Source organism: Xenopus laevis, chromosome 5L, assembly GCF_017654675.1.
Source record: "Xenopus laevis strain J_2021 chromosome 5L, Xenopus_laevis_v10.1, whole genome shotgun sequence".
Classification (NCBI taxonomy): Eukaryota; Metazoa; Chordata; class Amphibia; order Anura; family Pipidae; genus Xenopus; species Xenopus laevis.
In genome coordinates this window covers 53,440,678-53,467,337 of record NC_054379.1, presented here as the reverse complement: position 1 = coordinate 53,467,337, position 26,660 = coordinate 53,440,678, and the positions used below count along the sequence as shown (strand labels likewise).

The window sequence follows — 26,660 nt, the reverse complement described above, 5'->3', positions numbered from 1 at the left end:
ATTTAGCAGGGTCTCAAATATATGGGGAAGGGATGTTAGTGGTCTGGTAATAAGCAGGGTGATATCATCAGCAAATAGATGCAGGGCATGTTCCTGGGTCCCAACCTTTAAACCATGTATTGCAGAGTGATCTCTGATCATAATAGCCAAGGGTTCCAGAATCAAGTCAAATAAAAGGGGGGACAGAGGGCACCCCTGTCTCGTCCCTCTTTGTATTGGGAAAGTTGGAGAGGAATGGGGCCCAATCGTCACCCTGCCAAGGGGATTATGATATAAAGCCTTAATCCAGGACGTGAAATTAGGACCAAAGCCCCATTCAGAGATAGTGTGGTAGAGATAGGGCCATTCTACGGAATCGAAAGCCTTTCTGATATCCAGTTTGAGTAGCATAGAGGGAATTTTTAGTTTGTGAGCCTGATCAGTGAGGATAGAGAGTCTTCTTATTAGGTCAGTGGCCTGACGACCTCTTACGAAGCCCACCTGGTCCCTGTGTATCAGCGAGGGCAAAATCAAGTTTAAGCGCATGGCCAGGACTTTCGCTAAGAGCTTAATATCTATATTGAGGATCGAAATGGGGCGGTAATTTTTACAGTCGGTGGGGTGTTTTCAATCTTTTTTAACAAAAAAAATGTATACAACAATATAACTAATTTTATTCAATCGGGCATAAAGAGTTTATCCATTGGTGCCCATTACCAGCTAAATAAGAGTCAAGTAAATGCTCATAAGAATCTTTCCTATTTTATCTTGTCGATAACCACATTTTATCATAGATCTCTGAAAGGGATGTTCACAATAAAGTTAGTACAGGTATGGGATTGCAGGGATGGATTTTCGGAAAGGCCGTCTCCCATAGACTCCATTTTATCCAAATAATCCGAATTTAAAAAATATATATATTATATCCTTTTCCCTGTCATAATAAAACAGTACCTTGTACTTGATTCAAACTACGATATAATGAATCCTTATTGGAAGCCAAAACCAGTCTATTGGGTTTATTTAATGTTTATATGATTTTCTAGTAGACGTAAGGTATGAAGATCCAATTACAGAAAGATCCATTATCCAGAAAACCCCATGTCTAGAGCATTCTAGATAAGTCCCCTACCCGTATGATGAAATTGTAATTGGAACTATTTTTTTCATCTGTGCTTTTTGAATTAATTGCTTTCATCTCCTTGGCCTTCTCCTATGGATATTTCAGCCTGTTTCAGTCTGTAAATTAAGAACTACAATAAAGAAAACATTGAAGATCAACAGCAAGAAGTCTTGATTACCACTCAAAAGAAAATATTACATTTTTTCTATGACGATCCCCATTAATCCCCTGTGACGGACTAACTAAAGGTATTGGTCAGGAGAGCACACAATCCAGCAAAAAATGTCAAAAACCTGGAAAGTGTACACAATTTCTTCTTTTAATACATTCTTCATTACCAGGCAAGTTGAAAAGATGGTTGAATATCTTATCTTTTTTGGATAACCCCGGAGTTCAAGAAATTGCAGGCCAATTTCCAGGTGACAGCACCAAGAACAGTCCTAATTTCACTGTTTTGCAATATACATCTAGATTCCTCTCGCAGCATAAGTGAAGCATGAGTGGTTTACTTTTGGAATTATTACTTAGCCTTTATTATTACTTACGCCTACCAATCATGACCTAGCTATGGGCAAAATACAAAACCTAGAGGAGATTTTCTTTTCAAATGACATAAGAAGGCAAAGGAAGTCACTGAATGGCTTCTACTGCTATAATTGAAGGGTGATTCAGAGAATCAAGGAAAAGTGCAGCATATACCATCACATATTTAAAGATTACACAAAAAATAAAAATACATTGTCGAAATTAAAAAGGCTTCTTCTGCCCATAGACATTAAAGGCAGACAGAAGATATTGGCATAAAAATGTGTGTGTCCGTGTGTATTTATTTTATCTGTATATCTATATTTTTTATTTGTTTCTTTGTACAGCAGATTTATCGCTGAGCAAGTATTCATAAATGCTTAGTCATTTCACTGTGGTTTTTAGAATATTTTCCTTTATTTCAGGCTTAATCAAGTTGCAGCAGGGCTTCATACTGCCAGAGCATTAAATTACAGTTTGTGCTCTAAAAAAGAATGAGTACTCAACATGATCTGGAAGATGGAGGAAGGGAGTTCTATTCAGTAGAAATGAAAGGCTCGAGGAGTCAATACGCTTCAATCACAAAGTAGTAATTTTTAACTTAAATTCCCTGACCCAAACAATGTAAAAACAACATCTCTCAAATAGTTTACAAATTTTAAGATAAAACCTGAAAAGTGAAGGGCAAGCAGACAAAAATGCCTGGGATGGGGGCAAATGCTTCAACTGGGAGACCTGAAGCCAGATACAAAAACAAATGGTTTGTTCAAATGACATCTACAAAAACCCACTCTCTCTGATGGAAGAATGTCTAAACATTATCACAGTACATGTGCACTTTGTTATCAGAGACTATTCAGACAAAACGTGGTGTACTCCTAGTTTTTTCTTGCTGACCTTTTCACCAGACACAAAAGCTCATGCTGAGAGAATTTTCCATTTATGGGAAAAGGCATTTGCTGGTTTCCAATGAAATAATATAATTTATGTTTGTAGGGCATTTGGAACTTGACATGGACAAATTAATTTATAATGTTGCAAAGCTGGAAAGCATTTTCTTGTTAATACCAAACAATGGCCATACCAATAAAAGGAGACTACAAAACAAAAAAAAAAATACTTATGGGGGACTTGTCTTGGTTTGTGATCATGGCCCTTTTAATGATACATTCCATCACCAAATGTGACCTTTCTCAGGATTTGGTTCTTCTTTTATTTTAAACTCATAAATAACTAACTTATAATACTTATGCACACCTACTTCTTATTATTATTTATATAAATGCACAATTGCATGAAAAGATGTTAAAACACACTACTCAAACGAATTAAAAAAAACTGTATGTAAATGGCTATTATAAATCCCTTTGGAGTCTTAAAGCTGTACTGACAAACACCTTTACAAAATGTAAGTAATGCAGTAGTGCCATTACCAGGACCAGATGTCTTTTCATATTCAGGATGTTGTAGCCTGAAAACAGCAGCTTCTACAAAACAGAATGCCATTCTCAGGACAAATGTGGTTGCCATTATTGCTTTTAAAAGCCACCATAAAAAGGCGTTAACCAAACTAATGAGAAAAATGCATCTTACTGGCAAGCTTGATGGCCTTTCTTGCTGCATTTGATTCATGTCTTCATTGTTATTTTTTCCTGGGGCTATTGAAGGAGGCTGGGGTCTGTTCCCATAACCTTCTTGAGAAACATCCTGAAAACAAAACAGCAATCATTAATAAATAAACGTAAAATGCAAAAAAAAAAAAAAAAGAATATTTTATAATTTCTTGTTTGATTGTGGAGAGTTTATCATTTGTCAATGACTTAAAATATATACCTGACAAGCACAGAAGTCTTAGTTTCATCCAACATTCCAAAAACATAAATGAAGGTTAATTGGCTCTCTGCAAACTGCCTGTCACATTTATGTTATGAAATAAAAAGAAAGTGCACATGGGGGGACAGGTGTACCTCTGTGCAAAAACACCTGTGTGTGTGACAGGTGGACTGGGATGTTTTAACTGAAACAGTTTATCTATAAAAACCGAACAAGATTAGGGTGAGATGGGCTAAAATGAGCCAAAAAGCCCTTCAAGCAATTACATGCAAAGTGAAGCCTTCTGAAATCATAATGTATTTACTTGTCTCATGCGATACACATAGCACTGCCTAAATGCCAAAAATTTGAATTTTAATGGGTGGAGACATGCAATGGAAAGGCAGAGGCTGGCACAATGCCCCATATGCCTAAAGTATCCAGAATGTGGAGACCCCGAAATGAAAATAATACATAAAAATTTTCATTTAAGTGTGCTTCTTTTATTTGTCATAAAAAGCCCCAACAGCAAGATGACCTCAGAAAACCATATATTTTTGGAAAGTTACAATATTACTTAAAGTGGACGTGTTACCCAGACACTATAATCTGTATAATCTTGGAAAAGAAGTCAGCACAACGATTATCTCTCCTGTAGAGACTTGGTGCACGTTCCTCAGTGGCCACTTTCCACGTGATATCACGACAACCTTTGTATGCAGAACAGCAACATACTGTAAAACTTTTGTGTTTAAAAAGCCTTTATTTCAGCTTTGGGCATCACCACAACTTTTCAGGTCATCTGTATAATAAAAGTCCTTTTCAAATTAAATATGAAATCCAATTTCTATTTTTTATTAAAGCATTCATAGCTGTAAAAATCTCAGCTGTCAATCAAATATTGTCTGCCTCTTGGCATAGAGGCGGGGCAGACAATTACTTTCACTTTCCATCCAACACTTCCTAGATGTCACTGCTTTCCCCACATTCCCCCGTTCTCTTTACCATTTAATTGTGCAGCCAGGGCATGGGAATAGATATTGGGTCCCCCATTCTGGTGCACAAACAAGATTCTGAGATGATGCAAGGCTTTCCTTAAAAACAGTGTGCACAAAATGGCTGCTGCCTGCTTGCAATCATTTTGAATTCCCAGACTGAAGGAAACAAGATTCAAATAATTTATACAGTGTAATTAAAGTTCATTTTGCTTGACTAATGTGATAAAATAGGATTTTGAATAATTTTTTTGTGTGACGGGTCCCCTTTAAGTAAGTGGCAGTATGAAACCAGAGCATTTTCAAGGCTGATTTTCCCTACAGACAGGGGGTATTTCATATATCTATATATAATTATCTTCCCAACATTACAGTTAAAAACTTTTTGAGCCAGAGCCTCTTCGTTTGTAGCCACACCTGGTTACTCTTGACATACTGCTGATCCACCCAACGCACCATCTATTTTGAGTCCAGCCTTTCTGGAAGGCAAAGGACTGCTTCAATGTACAGTAAATAGATACTATTGGGGGCTATTATTCATACAAGCAGAATAAAAATAAACATGGCTGTCAAGTTGGAGGGCAGTGTTCTGGATAATGATTTTTACAGCCCTCTGTATACCCAAGATCTCAAAAGACCACCTTGTACGGCATCAGCCCAACCCCCCCCATACACACAAACGTGAAATAGCTGATAACTACCAATCCAAAGAATACCTGGCAAGACCTGGCAATTTATTGATGCCAAGGTGACCTGTAGTTGGAAACACTTTAAGCAGCAATAAGAAAAAACATTTGGCTAATTCCTGTCAAAATTAGTAAACTGTCAAGTTGCAGCTGCACCCTCTAATAGAAGACATGGTTTCCTTTCCTGGAGGCAAAAGAAGGAATTGTGAGGTTTTATACACCAATGATAGGAAAGTGGGAGAGCCCTTCTGATAACAACAAAATGCTACTAACAGTTTTAATGATGAGACAATTCTGTATTTGAGACCTTTGGAAAGTCCACATCTTATTCTGCTACCAAGTGATTATTTTATTGTGAAAACTGTGTAATAGAGTAAATGCAACTTGGAAAACTAAAAATAACCTACATTTTTCCATAACAAATACTGTCTACTATAAAATATAGAACTTGTTAGAGGGAAAATTACCAAGCATATTATTTAGGTTCCTTCACATATAAAAAAAAATAAAAAAGAAGGTAAACACGATAATATTTGCTGCTGGCATTTACAGAGACCAGGCTCCAAAGGTCTAGCAAGCTAATTGAATAAGAAAGGTTAAGTTCCAGCATACACAGAAGGCACAAATGCTCAACTGAAAACATGTCATTGTTTACTTTTCTAGTTATTTCAAAGCAACATTTACTGTCATGATGCCTCTAATTAAAATATGCATAAAGATATATTGCAGCTCCTACACATATCTCAGCAAATGTTCTCTTCTTTTCAAACTGACGAAGGGTCTTCAAACATGGAAGAGATATGCTCTACATAGGATATACCTTCTCTGTTATGTCTGGGGAGGTGCTGCCCCTTAGAGAGTGGATTACATTGATAGGTTTGTACATTATTTATATTGCTCTGCTTGCATACACAGCACTTTACAGTCAAACCAAAAACATGCCCCAAACTATAATGGATGCTTAATTCTTTCACAATGTCACCCTCTAGTTTATCATGGAGCAACTGTAAAGACTTCTGACACAGTCTATAATGACATAATGCAAGCATAATATATTTTTCACAGTTATCTCTCATATTTCTTTCATGACTATTTTACTAACCTTTGTATAAAAACAGTGAAATCCTTATACACCCAATACTAAGCACACACCCATCTAGCTAAATCCTGTATTTCTGTTGAGATGCAATGCACATAACTTTTCAAAGTGCTCCAAATAAATATGCTATTTCACAACATGTCTTTACTGGCAGAGGAAGCAGTATAACTAGTCTTCTTTAATATATAAAAATATTCTCTCTCACTATCCAAAGACAGTCCATGGAATTGTAGAGCCCAAAGAAGAGTGGAAAGCAAGAGAGTCTGGCATAATTAGGCAAAATTAGTTGCAATAAAGCATGCACACTAAAATGGCAATCAAACTTGTAAATACATAAACTTAGATGCGTGCAGAGTACTTGGAATTGCTTTTACTAATACCAAAAACTAACCTTAATCAGCCCGTGCACAATGAGCATGTGCAGTATCACAGCCACCGGGGGCTATAACAGAGACGTTTAATACAGGGCTATAAATATATGTAAAATCCGGGAAAATGTAAAATGGGGATACATAAAAGCAGCAATTTCCTGTAAAAATGTAAAGTTACCTAAAAAAAAGACTTAAAATGCAAGAAAACAAACATTCACAGGGGATAAACAGGGTTTTTTTTATGAAAATGGGGCCAAATTATGATGTAAAATATGGGAAAATCAATTTAAAATCCTAGAAATGCTGCTACTGAAATGCATTATAACATAAAAGGACTTTAAAAAAGTGGAAGATGTAAAATCAGGCAAATCAGGGGACATAAAATCAGGATTTGACTGTATTACCTTCAATTGTCCAGTGGTCTAACTTCACATGATAGTAAGGGTTTGGATTCAGGTCAACCAGGCTCTTAAGCTTGGACTTTCTCATAATTTACGAAAGTTTTGTTTTTTGTTTTTAAAGACACGTTTTAAATAGATTTTTTTAAATTCTTTCATGAGCAGCACTGCCCTTTACCCTGGATTCACTTACTTCACACCATGCTTCTTAGTTGACAAAGGTCCATCCCGATGTCCTTCCTAATGATTACTTACCCCTGCAGTCCAAACTATGATGTTCTACCACTGAACCATCCATCAGTTACACAATTCCAATTTTATATTGCTATGCACCTACAATGATTAAATTGACCTTGTTTGTAAAAAAAACAAAACAAAATCAAGAGATATAAAATCACTACGCTTTTGAATTACTGAAACAGATTCTTATTTCACTAAGATGCTATAAAGAATTGAGGTAAAACAGTTCCGCTTACAAAACCAAAGCAATTTCGGTGCATTTTATACATTTGCCCATCACATTAATACCGCCAACAGTTTGTGTCCTGTTAAAAAGGCCTATTTTGTATGTTGAAATTGTTTTAGCAACCATTTATCATTTCAAATTATCTCAGAATGGGATTAACACACAGCTGGTATGGCCAGCATTCCGTTAAGTTAGTGGCACTTACGGCTCCAAAGAGTAGAATTTTTATAATGGGTGACCAGAGGCTAAACAAAATGGTGTGCATTCAAAATGAATGTTTTTTTTTAAATAATACTTGAAAAAACGATTTCTAACGAGTAACTGGAAAAGAAAAGGAATTGGAAAATAGCACTGGAAGCTTACTTAAATGCAGAATGAAGCTGTCAGTAAATTCTAAAATAGTTATAATTCATAAATGCATTTGAGGTTTGAAACATTGCCAGTAAAGGAAAAAGGCCAATGATAGAGTTTAAAACTCTGAGGGTCTAATTCAAAGATGATAGTTCAATTGCAGTGCTAGTTGGCAAGGTAATTTCACCTAATCAAATACTATGGGGCAAATAAACACTCTACCCATGAGGCTGGAATTACCGTAAAAAAAACAAAAGCAAATATGAAAAGTAAAAAAAAAAAAGCAAGGTGATGTGGGGAATAAAGCACAGTAATTACCATGTAACAGATTGCACTGGCCAAGAAAAACCTTGCACAGCAGCGGAACAACAGCAAATTGATGCTGCATGTTTTATGCTGCCCTAGTCCAGAGAGGTTTATGCCAGATTCCTTAAACTCATATACCTACTATCTACTTCAACATAAAGATCTTCCACACTTAAAACTCCGGTTGACTAAAAACTTCAACTAACTCCTCTTGTAATAATGTAGATCTTAAACGATACATTGTAGCTACAACTAATCCAGGCATGTCCAAAGTGTGGCCCGGGTGCCAAATGCGGTCCGTCTTCAAATTTACACCGGCCCTCAGCCTCCATCATGAAATTAATAATAATGCGGCCCGCCAGCACAGTGCAATCAGGAATAGCTTAGCCGTAATATTTGGGCACATTAGTGAAATGATCTGCCACTTGGTCTGTACTGCTGCCTGTAGACGGGGCGCACTTTGGATATGACTGTACTAAAGGGAGAAGTGGCTAACGCTGGCAAAAATTTGCCAGTGTTACGTCATTTTGCCACTTCGCCTTACTAAGGGTCCCTGGTGTAAATTGGCTAGTGAAGGAGATAGACTGTAGCGAATTTTTGCAATGGCAAATGGACATAACTACGCTAATTCACTAAGATGCGGATTTTCCTGAAGGTTACCTCTTGCGCCAGAGTTTACTTCGCCACCTCAGACCAGGCAAAGTGCAATAGAGTAGATAGGAGTTTGTAAAAAAAAAAAAAAAAGATGAAAAAACGCCGGCGTGTTTTCCTTTTTACAGTGTGATAGGCTGAAAAAGATTTTGGGGGTACCCTTCTTCCCCCCTACATTTGATAACATATGGCACAAACTATACAGTGGGCTCATGTGTAAGGCAAAATAACAACTCAATTTTATATTATTAAGGTTTCCCAGGCTTGTGTAATGTAATGTATTTGCTGCAACATATACGTCCATTGTACTTTAACTGCGCACCGTATGCTAATTAGGCATCGCTAGCGTAACTTCGAACTGCTGATCGTATTATCACTAGCGCAATTTCACAAGCGTTCGGAACCCTGTGTGCAACATCGGATCTCTGTGAATTAGCGTTGTCCAGACGAAACTACGCCTGCCGAAGTGTTGTGATGTGCGCGAAGCCAGCTCAGTCGGATTTTCGGAGGTAAGTAAATTTGTCAAATATTACGGCTACGGCTAGGCGATTCCTTGTTTAAGTGAGTTAAATGATGTTAATGATTCAAAGAATGTCAGGCTGAATGGTCGGCCCCCACACATTTCAACTCACCAAATCTGGCCCTCATTGCAAAAAGTTTGGACACCCCTGAACTAATCATTCTACCTCTCATAGCGAGAAAAGCTGTATATAAAAAGATTTGTATTCAGATTAAAAGTTTACACCCAATACAGAGAAAATGTCTATTATATATAGGAATATGCAGAAATCCAACTTTGTAGATGTAATAATGAAGAAAGCATTCCGAGTAAAAGTAGCGATGGGGATTCAAGGTTTAATGAATACCAATCGTTTGAGATTAGATTTTTGCAACACTTTGATGACAGAATCAATTCCCAAAATTTGCCTGGTTTGGTAGATAAAACAGAAACACGGTTTTAGAATCTTACAGACAATAAACCAAGATTAAAGTGCATAAAACCTAGGAGAAGGAAGGCTGAATGATCAGAGATTAGACATCTGATGCATTACTCAACAAATAGTCCATGGTAGTGTTAGAGGACTGCCTTCATTTTAGCAAATTCAGCACATTTTGTATGGTTAGCTATTACTCAGATGCACAGATGATATTTCTGCTCAGTAAAATTAATGCAAAAAATGCTCAAAGGAGCACTCTGAATCAATTCATTTGTAAGATTAAGATCCACTTTAAGTTTCTGAGGAATAGTTTCAAGTTTCAATATACTGGACATAGGCCCTGAAAAAAGGTTTTTCTCCAATTATCCTTGTACTGTACCACTGGTATCGGACCAGAATCCACAATAGCAACACAAATGTTAAATACAATATAATAACTTTAAAGCACACCATACAAACCAGGGAAAAGTTTATAAAGAAACACATAAAAAAACTAGAAAATACAAACAGACAACACAATAAATATATTAAACCATAGGGGGAAAACAGAGACAGAGGCAAGCCAGGCCTCAAGGCAGTTCATAAAAACCGGTGCATTCACACAGGCATTAACAAAAGAGATGCAGACAAACACCACTATGGACCTAGACATATTCTAGCCAAGGGGCACAAGCCTGAGCAGTATACTTAAATGCAACAACAGCAGCTGTAAAATGGCACAAATGCTCCCCAAGTATATATTAAAAGCACGGGTGAGGCAGAGAAATCACTAATGTCTATGACCCACTGGATTCAATAAAAATAAAATAGACTGGATATCTGTTCCAATAACTTATATCCAATAAGATATATAAAGTACAAAAAGTAACATGTAGTAACATGCATGCAAAGTTAACATACATACACAAATTAAACAGAAAAGAATCATTTTTAGAATCCATTTTCCAGGGGTCAAGGCAAACTGGGTGTCCAAAATGAAACAGGTGGAAAGTTTATTTTTAAAGCATAAAACATAAATTGTATGTTTCTACAATCTGCTGAAATCGTTTTTCTACAATACTTTGCTGATAATCCTATTCTTGATATTTCACACATAATGGAATCTTTAGTCCTTACACCCTGCTGGTTCTCCCATATAATGGTTACTTCCAGAGCAAAGTATATGAAATAATTCTCTGCATTATATTATTGTATAATAATAATTATTGTTATTAAAGCATTAATAGCTGTTGTAAGCTCATTTAAAAATCTCAGCTGTCAATCAAATATTGTCTGCCCCTCCTCTATGCCTTAGGCATAGAGGCAGGGCAGACAATTAATTTCACTTTCCATTCAGCACTTACTAGATGTCACTGCTCTCCACACATTCCCCCAGTTCTCTTCACTGTTTAATTGTGTAACCAGTGCATTGGGATGGACATTAGGTTCCCCTGTTCTGGTGCACAAACAAGATTCTGAGATGATGCAAGGATTTCCTTTATAGCAGTGTGCACAAAATGGCTCCTGCCTGCTTGCTATAATTATGAATTCCCAGACTGAAGGAAACAAGATTCAAATAATTTATATTGTGTAATTAAAGTTAATTTTCCTTGGCTAATGTTATAAAATAGGATTTTGAATATTTTTTTTCAGTGACTGGCCCCCTTTAATCTATGCTATACCTTTGAAGGTGACAAGAATAACCATACCAGGGTAAATGGCATAAGTGCGCACATTTTCAGCACTCAATACTAGGAACCCAGTAGGTATTTCCTGATTATTGGAAGCAGAACCACCCTATTGGGTTTATTTAATGTTTACATGATTTTCTAGTAGAGTTATGAAGACCCAAATTACAGAAAGATCAGTTATCCGGAAAACGGAAAACCCCAGGTCATGAGCATTCTGGATAACAGGTCCCATATCTGTACTGGTTTTATCTGAATAAGAATTACTTGAGAACTGCTATCATTTTACTTTGATCTGGCGTTCAACTTTATACCTACATTAGTTACCGCCAAATATAATCGGGCCATCCAAGGGTTCACCCTGCTAATGAAAAAGTATGTTATTCTCTAGTTGTCATATTATAACTAGAAATGTTTTTAGAAAAGTTCAGCTTCTTTCATTTTGCATTAAGCCTTGGAAGGAAAGGACACCTGATTCATGCATCACACAAAAAATAACACATTCCGTGAGCATGTCACATGGGTCCAATACAATCTCCAGCATCAGGTCTCATTAAAAGAAAAATGAGTTCTGGGAGTTTACGATCAAGAGTGAAAAGGGGAATCTATTTCACTCTCGCTGGCAAGCTCCATGGGTCCACTAAAACCAAATCATTTCATCGGCCTACATTCCAATAGTTTTATTATCAAGTTAATTAATAGACTCCTGTGCTAATATCTAAATGCTAAGCAATTAATGCCACTGAACTATAAATGGCCTTGTCTTTGCTCTCACAGCAAATTCTTATCAAGCAAATGCAATTCCATCACTTCAGTGATTTAACGCAAACTTCACGAGGTTAATATTCCCCGGGAAATGCAGAGAGTGGCGCTGTTTTAATTAACCTTCTGTGATTTAAATAGTGAGAAACAGTATAAAAATGTGTAAAAAAAAAAATAACAATAGAAGACAGAGAAAGGCAGTGGCCCACATGCAAACATCCTTGTATTTTCATCAAACATTTCTGACCTTTTAATTAGATAGACCTGAATTTTACATCGACTAATTAGCTAGAAAATTAGTAAAAAGTTTTGCACACATTAATATGCAGACCTATTCTGTAATTTATATTTATATAGTATAAATAGAAAATTACTAGCATTACTTAATGTGCTATGGACTGTCAAATATAGTTAGAAATCCAGGTGTCCCTTTATAAAAAATGCAGTTTTGACAGTGTTTTAAATGGCCTTTATAATTTTTTTTCAGTCCATAGAATCTACAGAAAGATGGACTTCAATTCTTCAATACTTACAAATAGTTCTTAAATAGTCTTATAGAACTTATATAGTACTATATAGTACTATAAGTACTATAATATAGTACTATTATATAGTATAGTAAGAATTAACCTTTAGTTAACCAAAGTACTTTTTCAATTGGACTTCATTGGATTTTTATAAAATTATTATTCCTAGTCTGCATATTTCCATCATACAGGTACTATATGGTTGTCAGGGTCACTTACCACAGCAAAAATATAGAGAATGTTATGAAGAAAAAAATACATAAAATGGCTTCACAATAAATTTATTTCTCTGTGCCATTTGCATTCTTATTTGTATATTTATAATCAGCATGCATGCCATTTATAAATGTACAATAATGATACTTTCTTCTTAATCTCTAATAAATAAAACAAAGAGTGACTCTGGAGATGTACTTTTTATTGCATATCTTTCCATTTTAGGCCCTCTCCTATGCATGCCCTATTCTAATGTCCAAACTTCTGCCTGGTTGCTGGGAAACATAAGCCCAAGCAACTAAACAGCAGCTGACATTCCAAGCTTGAAAACCTTCTCTCCATTATTAATAGTAATAACCCACAGGTATAGCCAAAGCATGTTACCTTTGTCCAAACACATATACATGGGCAGTTTATGATGATTATCATGCCATACCTATGTGCAGTTTCAGCTGAAGGGAAGGGGAAAACATTTTTGACTTCCTTGTTTTGTGACAAAAAGTCACGCAATTTCCCTCCATCGCTCAATTTGCATATGCAAATTAGGATTCAGATTCGGTTTGGTCGGGCAGAAGGATTCTGCCGAATCCTGCTGGAAAAGGCCGAATCCTGGCCGAACCCGAACCGAATCCTGGATTTAGTGCATCCCTGGGCGTCACACAGCAAAAAAACATTATGCGAGTCAAAAAAATTTCGACATTGGTGACATTTTGCTGGTGGCTATTTTTGGCAAGGCGAAACGGGTCATATTCGCCCAAGTCTATGTCAAAAAACGCACTTTAACGCATTTCAACTTTTTGGCAGTGGGTCAGATTCTCCCATAACTACTTACAAGGAACCAATGCATTCAGCAGCTCATATACAAACAAAAGATGCAATTAATGCAACAATCCTAAGAAATCAAAGCATAAGGCAGATAAAAAAAAAACCCTATGAAAGTTTACAGTTCAGATGATAATATATTGAATCAGAAAGCCGTTTTGATCCATAGCTTTTAAGGCAGTTGAAAACAGATGTAATTATGTAGAAAAAGGTGCAGCAGGGCTGAAGAAATATATTAATATATTCTGGTAATAACATTGCACTTTATCCCTTTTTCACTGAGAGAGAGACCCTTTTAAGGTCCATTTACTAGGACACATTGGACTAATAGACTAATCCAGCAGCCAAAATATTAATCTTACTCTTTATTAGACTTCTGCTTTGATGAATATTGACCAGCATTTACTACCATTTAAAACAAAAAAACAAACAAGATCCAAAGAGCCAGGCATGACTTATCTATTGTATTACCCAAATGGGTACAGGTAAAGGACCCATTATCCAAAATGCCTGGGACCTGGGGGTTTCTGGATAACGGATCTCTCTGTAATTTTGATCTTTATACCTTAAGTTTACTAGGAAATCATGTAAACAGTCAATAAACCCAATAGGCTGGCTTTGCTTACTATAAGGATTAATTATATCTTAGTTTTATTATTACAGAGAAATGGGAAATCCTTTTTTCAAAATTTGGATAATTTGGATGAAATGGTGTCTATGGGAGAAGGCATTCCTGGATAATGGGTTTCTCGATAACGGATCCCCCACCTATAATTCAATTGCTTTGCACTAACCAACATAACACAGTTTATACAACATTTTCTTTATTCAATTTCTATCTGTTAAATATGTGTGATACCTTTATTTATTGATTTCTACAGACATACATGTTCCATTCTGCACAAAAACTTAATACAGGTATGGAACCTGTTATCCAGAATGCTCGGGACCTGATAATGGGGTTTCCAATAAGTAAGTCTACTAGAAAATCATTTCTACATTAAATACATTTTGCCTCCAATAAGAATTAATTATATCTTAGTTGGGATTAAGTAGATGTTACTGTTTTATTATTACAGAGAAAAAAGAAATCCTTTATTCAAAATTTGGATAATTTGGATGAAATGGAGTCTATGGGAGATGGCCCTCCTATAATTTGGAGCTTTCTGGATAATGGGTTTCTGGATAACGGATCCCATACCTGTACACAAATACAACTATTGTTTATGCTGCCCATTTTAAAGGTAACTGATCTAAACATGTACCTTATAACGACACTACTCCCTCTGAATTATTTCAGGTGGGTAAATTGGCAGACTATAATACATCTTTTCCTTTTCCTATTTATTTTTTTCCTCTCAAGATTATGTTTATTTTATACATTGATAGAATTAAAAGGCACAGGACTGCCTTTAACTGAGAGAACATTTGGAATTTTAGTTGCTTTAATGTTTGTGAAGATTCTCATTCATCCAGGTCATGGTAGATCTATAGAAATATAGTTAAATCTTCTGAATTGAGAAAGCCAGTTGGATGAAACGTCTTCAAGGAAAAAAACACAGCAAGTCCAGTTGCGTTAATGACTAAGCACAGCAGAGTGGGAGTCGTAATGTAAGTCTTTAGAAACCAGAAGCAATATCACAACTGTGATATAATATTGATATAATAGTCAGTATTTCTTATTGTACAACTTATACATCTATGACAGAATCTAAGATAAGGTGTTTAAATACACAATTATGATATGATTGTTGTATTAATGCCTTCCACAAGTGTACAGCTGCTTGCCCACTCGCTTGATACCTTTTTTTCATGAACTATTATGTATTTTATTACAACTGTTCCTTGAGATTCCAGGAAAGAACTTTTGATGCCTGACAGGAAAAGCACTTATGACCTGAAACATGTGAGCGAATCACACAGTGAAATAATTTAATAGGGCTCCAATAAAATGCTATAAGATTGTATGCAGGAAGTCACTGCAATAGGTATGTTTTCAAAGTTGCTAAAATTAAAACTGTGGTTGAAGAGCCTGACTTTAAGGGCTCCCAGTCCATTACCCTAATTACAAGGCCACACTTACCAATCAATGCATTCATTTCTTGCAATGCCAAATGAGAAAGAAAAACTGTGCGTAACTGGATGCAATTTCCACGTAGAGAATTGAAATGAACAAGAGTTGACAGATGCTACCTCATGTTGTCACTGAGCGTCAAACAACCTGACATTGCAAATTAACATGCCCAAAAAAAGAGATCGATTTGCTTTTGAAAAGCCACCACTTTTTCATGCATTGATGCATTCACTGCTTGAATCTGACTTGGAAACATTTTAGATGGACATATTTTGTGAGATGCTGTTTTATTCTTCTAATAGTATTTTTAGATTTTCTAATTTTATAGCACCTGGCACTAGCATTTTCCTAAGTAACTACCAACAAAACGTTCTTAAAGGAACAGTAACATCAAAAAATAAAATAGTTTTAAAGTAATAAAAATGTAATGCAGTGTTGCCCTACACTGGTAAAATTGGTGTGTTTGCTTAAAAAAAATGACTATTGTTTTTATAAATAAGCTGCTGTGTAGCAATGGGGGCAACCATTCAAAGGAGAAAAGGCTCAGGTTATAAAGCAGATAGCAAATAAGCTGGCTGTCTGTCTAATGGTGTTATCTGTTATCCATTAGTTAACCTGTGCCATATCGCCGTTTTTCAATTTCTGCCATTGCTCCACAGCAGCTTGTTTATATGAACTATAGTAGTGTTTCTGAAGCAAACACATCAGTTTTACCAGTGCAGGGCAACAGTACATGATATTTTCATTACTTTAAAACACTTAAATTTTTTGGTGTTACTGTTCCTTTGAAGGAAGTTTAGTTAGTTAAAAATGTAATGTATAAAGGCTGGAGTGACTGGATGTGTAACATAATAGCCAGAACTCTACTTCCTGCTTTTAAACTCTCTTGGTTTCCACAGATTGGTTAACAGGCGGTAACCAATCAGAGACTTGAGGGGGGGGGGCACATGGGTCATAACTGTTGCCTTTTAATCCGAGCTAAAGGCTGAGAATCAATTGCAAACTGAACAGTTATGTCCCATGTGGCCCCCATTCAAGTCGCTGACTAACTCAAGAGTTAGAGAGCTGCAAAGCCAGTCACTCCAGCCTTTATACATTACATTTTTTGGCTATAGAAACATTTTTCATTTTGCATATTTTTTTTTAAAGGTTAATTTTTATTGAATTTTCAACAAAACAAACAAAAAAAAAAAAATAGAAAGAAGTAGAGCCAGACAGAAAAGAAAGAAAGAAGAGAAGAGAGGGGGGAAGAGGAGTAGCTGAAAAAGTGATCAGCGGTCAGTCGAGGTGGCTGGCGACTCAAGCCAGGGGATCCAAATATTCTCGAATTTCTTAGGGCATCCTCGTGCTAAGTAAGTGAGTTTGTACAGTTCCAATTGCGAATTAACCAATCCAATCCATCTATTCAGAGTCGGTGGCGATGGGCCCATCCAGTGCAGGGCAACTACTTTTTTTGCGTAGAAGAAAAGCAACCGTATTAAACACCTAGTATGTACTCTAGGTACCACGGAGTCAAGGAGACCCAGAAGACAGGTAGCAGGATTAAGTATCTGGGGAAGTTCCAGTTCGGTGGCCATGAAGTTCACAATAGCCCTCCAAAATCTGAGTATCACCGGGCAATCCCACATCAAATGTATAAATTTAGCGACAGGAGCACCACACCTGGGGCAGCTCGGTGAGGCTACTCTTCCCATTGTAAATAGTTTCTGAGGGGTGAGGTATGTTTGATGTATAATCCTAAACTGTATAAGCCTGTCTCTCACGCTCACCAACGGGATATATAAATTGTCTATGATTTCTTCCCAATCATCTGGGTCAATACGAACCCCACTGCTCTCCCACTTATATTTTACCCTGGGTCTGGGATCATATCTATTGGAAATCAAGTGCTTATTTGTATTGGATAGGAGCTTAACCTTGGTGGGCTGAGATATCAATTTCTCTATCCCTGTGCTGTGTAAGCACAGAGGAGGGGTTGGGAATTGCGCTGAGCAAAGATGGCTAATCTGGTTGTATCGAAATTCAGACAAGTCAGGCAGAGAGAGGAGCTGGCGTAGTTTAGGAAGTGTGTGAAAAGTCCCATCCGTGTATACTTGTGACAGCCGCTTCAGACCAAATTTAGTCCACGTTTCCACCTCTGAGAAGGCGGCTAGGTGTGAGTAGTTACTATTACCCCATAGAGGGGAATCTGGAGATAGAGTGACATCAGCTTTCGTGAACTGTACAATTGCATCCCAGGTTCTCTTAGTGGCATCCATTACAGGTAATAAAGGGCCAAGATCTTTTCGAGTTCTATATAAAGCATTGTGCAGGCTTTCCACAGAGGTAAAATACAGTGCCTCAATTATGGATGCCGGGTTATCAGCGTCAAACACTTTCCAACCGGCTGCATGCGAGGCCTGGGAGGCAAGATAGTACAGCTCATAATTGGGAGAGGTCAGTCCTAGCTGGTCTTGTGGAGCATTGAGGGTAGCTCTAGACAGTGTGGGCGTTTTGTTCCCCCAAATAAATTCAGATTGCGTTCGATCAATATCAAGTAAAGCTTTCTTGGGTATGTGGCAGGGGGTATTACTCAGTATATAAAGAAATTTAGGAAGATAAATCATTTTGCATATATTAATTCTGCCAAGTAGCGTGAGAGGGAGTTTGGTCCAGTGTGCAAGTGTGTCTTTAAAGTGACGTTGTAAGGGATATAAGTTATGCTGCAAAAACAACATCGGATCTTTATGCACCGTTATCCCCAGGTACTTAAAATTATCCGTCACTTGAAGGTTACTCATTTTGCATATTTAACCAGTTTTTCACACTAAACTGTTCCTTTAAAGCACAAACTAAATACTTTTAAACAGCAAGAATTATTATAACAGGCTTTGATAAAGGGGATGTAATATATGATAATATTGTGCCTAATGTCTTATGAATGAGGTAATTCCAGAGGATGAAATATCATTGTAGAATGACATACTATGCAGGATACCTGAAAATATGCCATACCAAGGAACTTGGAATCTAATTTTGCTTTCAGTGGAACTAAAAAGAAGTGACCTCTAAGGTATTTTGCCCTTTTCTACAGCAATATTATACAAATAATTAACGACGGACAACTTTTAATAAGTATAACTCCCCAGTAAGTGTGTACTTTCTTTCTAATCTCACTACATTTTTACATTTTGGTGAAAGCAAGAGGGATGTGCTGTGGGATATGCAATAAAAGTTGCAATGTTTTCACCAGGTATGCTAATGTACATAAAACATCTCACTGGTTGCTATGGGAGCAAACCTTGTTATTTTTTAAAAAATTAATTCTTATATTAGACTGGTAAGTTCCTCGTTATTCAAAGGGTATCTTTTATGCACTAAGAAATATAATAGAATAAAGAAAGTGTTGCAAAAGGTTTTACTCAATTACTCTAATCCCAACTTGCATATATAATTAGATTTTGATTAAGTAAAACTTAACCAAAAAACAAATAATTGGGAATCATCAATCAATCTCAAAGGCTCTGTGCTCCTAAGGTTTCATTCATTCATTAGAATTTTCAAAAACAAAAAACATCTAGTACTGGATTTGGTGCATATCAATGTGAAAGGTAATGCTTTCAACAGCTTCAATGATGCACATGTGACATCAATTCATTAAAAGATGTAATTGGATATTTCAGCTTCATGAGCCAATTTTCAATTAACCTCAAAGGCAAGAGTGGCATCATCTCTAAGCCTGTAATTCCATGATTCATAATTCTCTATGCAAACAACTTTGTGTTGGCAAGAAAATATGTCCAATTATTGGCCTTCAACCTCATAAGGCACCAAGCTGATCTTGATACTTAAAATCAGTTGCAGGTTTTTAGTATTTATTGCCCCTTTTTCCACAAGCATGTCATTGCTTACCTGTTGGGGTGGATACCGCTGCTGAGCTTGTGACAGGTACTGAGCCTGAGGCTGCGGATACTGAGGCTGCGACTGCTGGTTGTAATTTGGCTGTTGGCCTTGTTGGCAGTAGCCACTTACACCTTGCTGACCGTACTGAGGCGGCATCTGTTAGAAGAGCCAAGCAAAGTACAAATGTCAGGAGGACTTAAGGAAACCTGTGGCCATTAAGTTTTGTTGATGAAAATGCTCTATATGCATTTACATATGACGGTCACTGGTTCTGAACATTAAAAACTACTGCATCATTTCTAAACAGCACCTTGACTTCAGTGTTCTACAGATGTCTATATGATGACATTTTATAAAATAAAATTCTATTAAACACAACAGAAATCTTACATGTTAAACTAGCATTTAACTTTTTTTGTTTCCATTTTAATATCAATAAACCTAAAAATCAAATAAAGGTACGATCAGAGATGAATTTAGGATTATTTTAAATATCACCATGTGTTTATATTTTCCTTCTCCTTGTTTTAGTACAGGATGCTCGTGTTGCTTTTATGGCAAGGCTCGTAAACTAGAGACGCATGGACTGGATGTGGTGCTCTACAGGATTTTTGTGATTCCCATAAGAGATCCCATTATAGGGGATAAGAGAAAGGGGGTTGACCCAGAGGAAAGTACAACAAATGGCCACTAGTAACATTAGGCAATGCAACCCTCTAGGTTATTATAAAAAATATAAGGACTATTTTGGTAACAGGGAAGGTGGCCAGACAGGGCAACAATGCTTATTAGAGCTAATTAGAGAATACAACTGCAACTGAGTTTTATACATTTCAAGGCATATTTATTATGCTGTTTTAAACAAAATTTGTTGAAAAAGATGGCGAATTTATCAAGGTGTGTTTTATTTCACGCCATGCAAACACCAGATTTGCCACTGTTGTTTTACATTGCTTCAGACAATTGTAAGTTAGTTCCAGCGGAAGTCACTCTAAGAAAAAACATGTAAAAAATGTATGCCAATTTTTTACACAGTAAAGCCTGGTGATGTGTGGTGAATTATCCCGCTGTTTTTACACCACATAAACCAAGGTTTTACAAATGAGCTGATTTATGCAATATATTTTTAAAGAGACCTACTGTACATTGTTTGGGAGGTACAGTTATCCTTTAAGGGTGACAGCACATGGGGTGTTTTGTTCCCCCCCCAAGGAGTCGTGCTCCCTGCAACTGGCAAAATGCCTAAAAATACCTTTTAATTCTGCAACAAGATGCCTTGTATGCCACTGCCTTTTAAACAGCAATATAAGTCAACAAACTAAGGACAAGCTGATAAAAAAATTGGCTATCCTTGCATGTTCTTTATTGCACTTCAAAAGAGTTATACATTTGCCTTCAGTGCTGCTATTTACACAAGCGTACTTTATTTTTATATGAACTGTGGACTGGATTATTACTGGACAAAGTGCAACGGCAAATTGATGTGAAATTGTGATTTTGAACAAATACTGGATTCATTTTATGCTTGTAAGGCTAATTAATTCATAAGCAGGCTTGCTAGCCACTGATTTTAGAATTTTTAAATCGGGGTCTAAAATTTGTAATAAAAATAGTCCTTTTAGTGGCAGTATATTAATTGGTGTTTAGTAAGTAAGTACTCCTTCTCCCATAAAGTAGAAATATAGTATAGCTCTATGTCCCTGGCAATATGGAGTGATACATGTGACCTTCATATATATTAAAAACATGTATTCTTATAGTATTTACAATTACTTTATTGATCATAATGTTTACACATATTTTTACAAGAGATAGAAGCTGAACGTACCCCAAATGTATTTGCATACAAACTGCATCACTGCTATGAACTCAAATTATATTATCTGCCCACTGATTTTAATTTTTTAGGTTCAGTGTTCTGGAAAGATTTCAAGTTCATGGTCATAACATTAAGACATTTCTGAAATGCTAATAGGTTTCATATTTATGTAGCAATTTGTGTGTGTTTTTCTCATAGTTATTGGTTTTTAATGAATGTCTGTTGCTATTAATGCCACAGACGCCTTTTATATGCAAGAACACCCATATGTTCTAGAAACACACATCATTCACTGCCTCTTGCCCATATGTTTAGTTTTGATATATCATATTTCAGTAGAAACTCTGCGGTATTATTTTAGGCAGTTAGGATAACACTTAAACCAGTGTTAAATAGACTGTAATACTTTGACAGAACATTAACCATATTTTCATTAATGCCTGAATATGTTGTTTTTGTGTTCATTTTGTTAGTTTTACTTGAGTGACAAATGATGTTAAGCAGAGAGAAAAATCATCAGCAAAGTTTAAGTTAGGCAAAATTTCTGTGTAAATGGGTATTGTAGGTTACCGAATTTTTTTTTCATTTTTGTACCTCTCACCCAGGTTGCATGTGTGTTCCGCACACTTCAAATATATGAAATAATCCTTTCAGTAGGATATGACCCATGGATTAAACATGAAAAAAGTGTAGCACAGTTTTGCCCTTTATTAAAGTAGTGTGTAAATTATTTAATAATGAGCATAATTTTATACTGAGGATAAAAATTGCCTCAGGTAACAAACAGTTTGTGAAATCTACAGGTCAGCTATATATTGTGCAGTAAGTCCGTGTACAGTCCGTGCATAGTCTGCATTTAGTAACACTATATGAGAACAAAATAAAGATGGCAATGTAGATAAATAAAAAGAACCACATAAAGGCAAAGCAGGAAGAAGAAGAAGAAATTAGTAAGGAATAGTCAATGTCTCTATGGTACCACTACAGATACCACTTTGGGAAAAGGTGGTCACCATTGGGTGGACTGAAATACTGTAGGTGGATAGACCTGATCAAGATCTGACCAATCATATTAAGCCACACACTAGATATTTCTGATTATAGCAAATCTTATAGTGACCATATAATCGGTGCCTACAAGCCTGACTAATAAATATTTCACTTCCAGATTTCTGTATTCTAAACTATAAAGGGTAAAATACAACAGAAACTTCCAGATGTCCAAAATGTTAACTTTTTCATTAAAAAAATATTACTTCAACTCATTTTTACGAAATTGCAAACCAGTGTAACACATTTCTGCAAAGACGTGATTTGCCTTTCCATTTTCCTCCAAATATTGCTCCACATGACATATTGCTTCTTGGTTCTAGAAAGCCCCATTTCTAATACAAGTTTCTTACTCCTGCTCCTATCATTAAAGGAGAAGGAAAGGCATTTTAGGCACCCCCAAGTGATTGCATTGACTTACCTGAAACCCCCCGGGCCGGTGCTCCTATCAGGAGAAAACTGCACCGGGCCGGGGTTTTACCAGTGAGCCCCACGGAGCGATCTTCTTCCACCTTCCTCTGTCTTCGTGCAGCTGCGCTTGCACAGTAGAACGAAAAGCCAACCTTAAATAAAATAACAAATAAAAAAACAAGCAAATACAAAAAGTGTTGTAGAAGTGATACCTATTATATATTAGCTAACAATAAAAGATAAATAAAATAGAAAAAATAGTATTTTTTTTTATTGTTAGCCAATATAGGTATCACTTCTACAACACTTTTTGTATTTGTTTGTTTTTTTATTTGTTATTTTTGCTACTGGCTAACACGGTACCACAGTTTTTGTTTGTGCTTAACATGGAACTTTAACTAAAAACTGTTTAACTGCGCATGTGTTTGCCCCGGGAAATTTGAAGGAAGAAGAAGACGGAAGTGGATCGATTCGTGGTGCTCACTGGTATAACCCCAGGCCGGTGCAGTTTTCTGCTTATAGGAGCACCGGCCCAGTGTTTCAGGTAAGTCAATACAAAACTTGGGAGTGCCTAACATTTGGCACCAAGCCTTTCCTTCTCCTTTAAAATGTTTCGTCCATCAGAGATGCGGACTTATAGAGTGTGTCACACAACTGGAGTGCAGGTTCTATTAGCCACACCTCCAGTGGGGGAATAATTTTTATATATTTTATAAATATAGATAGGTATTTTTTATTAGAAACATATTTTATAGACACTACATGTGTTAAATGTGCAATCTGCACTATAAAATAACCCTGGTTTAGGGTTTTTTTTTTTAATATTGCTACTGTACATCACCAACAGTAAATATAGTCCACTATGAAACAAATATATGCATACCTTTAGCCACTAACATCCTATCTATACACTTGTTATAAAGTTGTTTACTAAGAACATTACTTTACAAAAAAAAGTCCTTTTTACAGTGTTTTAGTCCCTTGTCAGAATGATTACTTTATCACAAACAGGTATTTAATTATTTCTACTTATTTTATTGCTGTTACATCAGGAATATATAGCACTTCCATACGAAAAGGTAAATTATTTTTGACAAAAGTGCCACATTTTCTCTATTCAGGAAAGTGATAAATTGAATGGTTTTAACCTGATGTGAAAGAGAGGGAAGGCATGGTAAAAGCATTTTACCACGGTACGCATGTGTTTAGTTCCTTCCTTAAGCAATGAACAGACTATGAGAAATTACTGGTTTGCTCTGCTCACTTCTTTTTTCATTCTTGGTTTGAAATGCATTTACCTTTTTGCTTCAGGTCATTCCATTACAGCAATTTTCCTTATGAATTCCAAAATGGAGCTAGTAAGAGTAGCACTAAATGGATGTCCTCATCTGCTAGCATAAGTGTTTAATTATAGTCTTGTGGTTATGGCCCTCTATTGCACACTTTTAGTTCCACTTCAGGGATCAGGGAATTCCTCAAAATCATAAAATTGTGTCCATCTAGAACAGTGGGGCCCAACAGGCAGCCCTCAATGGTCAGCTGCTGCCCAGTGTTGGTGGAGCCACTAGAAAGCCTTGCTGCACAGGTTTTATTGATAGCAGAGAACTGTAGCTAAGCATGCATGCAGTTTAGTACAGCTATATAAATAAAACCCAATGGGATTATTTTGCCGCCAACATGGATTCATGCAGCTCAATTAGGATCAAAAAATTAGGTTTATTTGCTCATAATGGCCTTCCTATAATTTGGAGTTTTCTGGATAATAATTTTCTGATAAGAGATTATACATCATGGCAACTACACTGTACATCAATTAACTTAAGACCACCTTACTAGCTTTTCCTCCTAACTGCCCAAATGTCTGGCCTACAATGCTCCCCCCCCACCATATCTGACCAACCAAAAGGCTACTCGCCAGCTGCAACCACACCACGCACCAAGCTTGCTTTAACTATTGTGCCCCTGGGCAAGAGACGAAATATATCTACCAAATATATCTATGTAGCTCCTTTAAGTTCCCAACCTGCTACGGCTGCAACCACCTATTCACATAGGCCACCGCTGCACACCACTGTGAAAACCTCCCCTATAGCTTGTGCCACCACCATTTCAGTTCATTTTCACTTTTAATCTTTATATATTATTTATTTTTTTGTATATTATATAGGCACCCACTTGCATAAACTTCTTGGGAGGGAGGGTGGGAGATCTCTGTTACCCCGCTTACCAAAATGGAGCCGTCATCTGACTGCTATCTCAACCCATCTCACACACTCTGTTCTACCCTCCGTAACCCTGCCTACTCCAGCTGCCCCCTGGCAACTAATGGGGGCCGTGCCCATTGTTGCCATGCCTCCCTGTCGCTAGGCACTTTACGGGAGTCCATTCACATCAGCACCTGCCCTTGTGAAGGTTACAAGGTCCCTTACGGTCTCATTCAAATGCAGAATAGGGTCAGTTTTATCAAGAATGTATAAGTAGTATCCACAAATTGCAGTCACTTTTGTGATGGCGCAGGAGCCCCCTGGATACCTGGTATGGCATATTTATCAAGACTCAAAGCACACATGCTTGTGATTATTAGGCATTTAACCATTTATTTGAGTATGAAGGAAAAGGATAACACTTTTGGCAGTCAAGCCACCTTTCATCAGAAATGTTATGCTTTTCCTTCACACTTTGTGGCCAAAATAAATAAGTTAAATACATTATAATCACAAGTGTGTGGCTCCTAATTTGCTTTGAATCAGTTTTATCAACAGCCAATTAACCTGCCGTATTTGAAATGTGGGAGGAAACCAGTGTACCTGGAGAAAATCAACGCAGACAAGGGAATATACAAACTCCTTGCAGATTGTGCCCAAGCTGGAATCGAGCACAGGACATCAGCACTGCAAAGCAGAAGTGTATAAAAGCAATTTACATTGTCAAGCTCAATTAAAAATCAATACCGTGACACTTCATTCAATAATTGCTCAGACAACCAACCCTGAGCACACATTTCATACTGTCAAAAATCAAAAAATGTTTTAGAAGGTATTTTATTCAAGAACATGGAAAAATATGTTATTCTGGGTAGTCCAGGGCTGTATGTAAGGCCCCTGAACACTCGCATATTGCCCATGCTGATCTAGATCACTGATCTAACAAATAAGGATCACTGATCACTGATCTAACAAATAAGGGAAAAAAGCGCATGTTACATATATTTATATATCTGTATAAATGCACTCTCGCATAAATACTATCAACATTATGCTATGAAAGCCATGGCAGAAATCTACTCCCTGGCTTTAGGGAAAATACTACTCTGCTCTTTAAAGTTTGGTAGATAGGAGGGGCGGTTTAGCCCTTTCCTGCAGAGAGCCAAATGCCAAACTGAAAATGCCAAAGGGAAATTTTCAAGAAATCTAAAGAGATAACCTCTACTGAGACAGCAATGTCAGCTTTGTAACCTCATGACTGAACATGAGTGGTGAGTTTGGGATTAAAAGAAAAGTGCTTTGGGAGTAAGAAGAAAGAATGGTGAAGACGAGCAGAAAAAGGAGCAGTGATTACCATGTGATTAGCAGGCAGCAGAAATTCACAGAGGGCAATTTATAAGAATTCTTTGAAAAGCAGCTAACAAGTGACATGAAGGAGAATTATAAAAAAAATTAAAAAAAACCTGGAAATCATTTCTGTACACATACACAAAAGATACAAAAAAGCGTAAAGTGATCTACATTTA

At 36.7% G+C, this 26,660-nt stretch overlaps 1 protein-coding gene across 7 annotated transcripts in view; it reads right to left on the bottom strand.

The window, feature by feature from the left end:
- arid1b.L (AT-rich interaction domain 1B L homeolog) overlaps nt 1-26,660 on the bottom strand; it is a 229,256-nt gene that overhangs the window by 151,886 nt on the left and 50,710 nt on the right. For 4 of the 7 annotated variants that reach the window (XM_018263082.2, XM_018263083.2, XM_018263085.2 and 1 more), the window contains exons 3-4: nt 19,660-19,806; nt 3,221-3,334 (exon numbers count right to left, since the gene is read on the bottom strand). The exons of 1 other annotated variant lie outside the window; for it this stretch is intronic. In XM_018263082.2, coding sequence (XP_018118571.1) covers nt 3,221-3,334; nt 19,660-19,806 — 261 coding nt within the window. The remainder of the gene's footprint in view (nt 1-3,220; nt 3,335-19,659; nt 19,807-26,660) is intronic. 2 more of the 7 variants (XM_041562762.1, XM_018263084.2) reach the window with 1 other exon arrangement.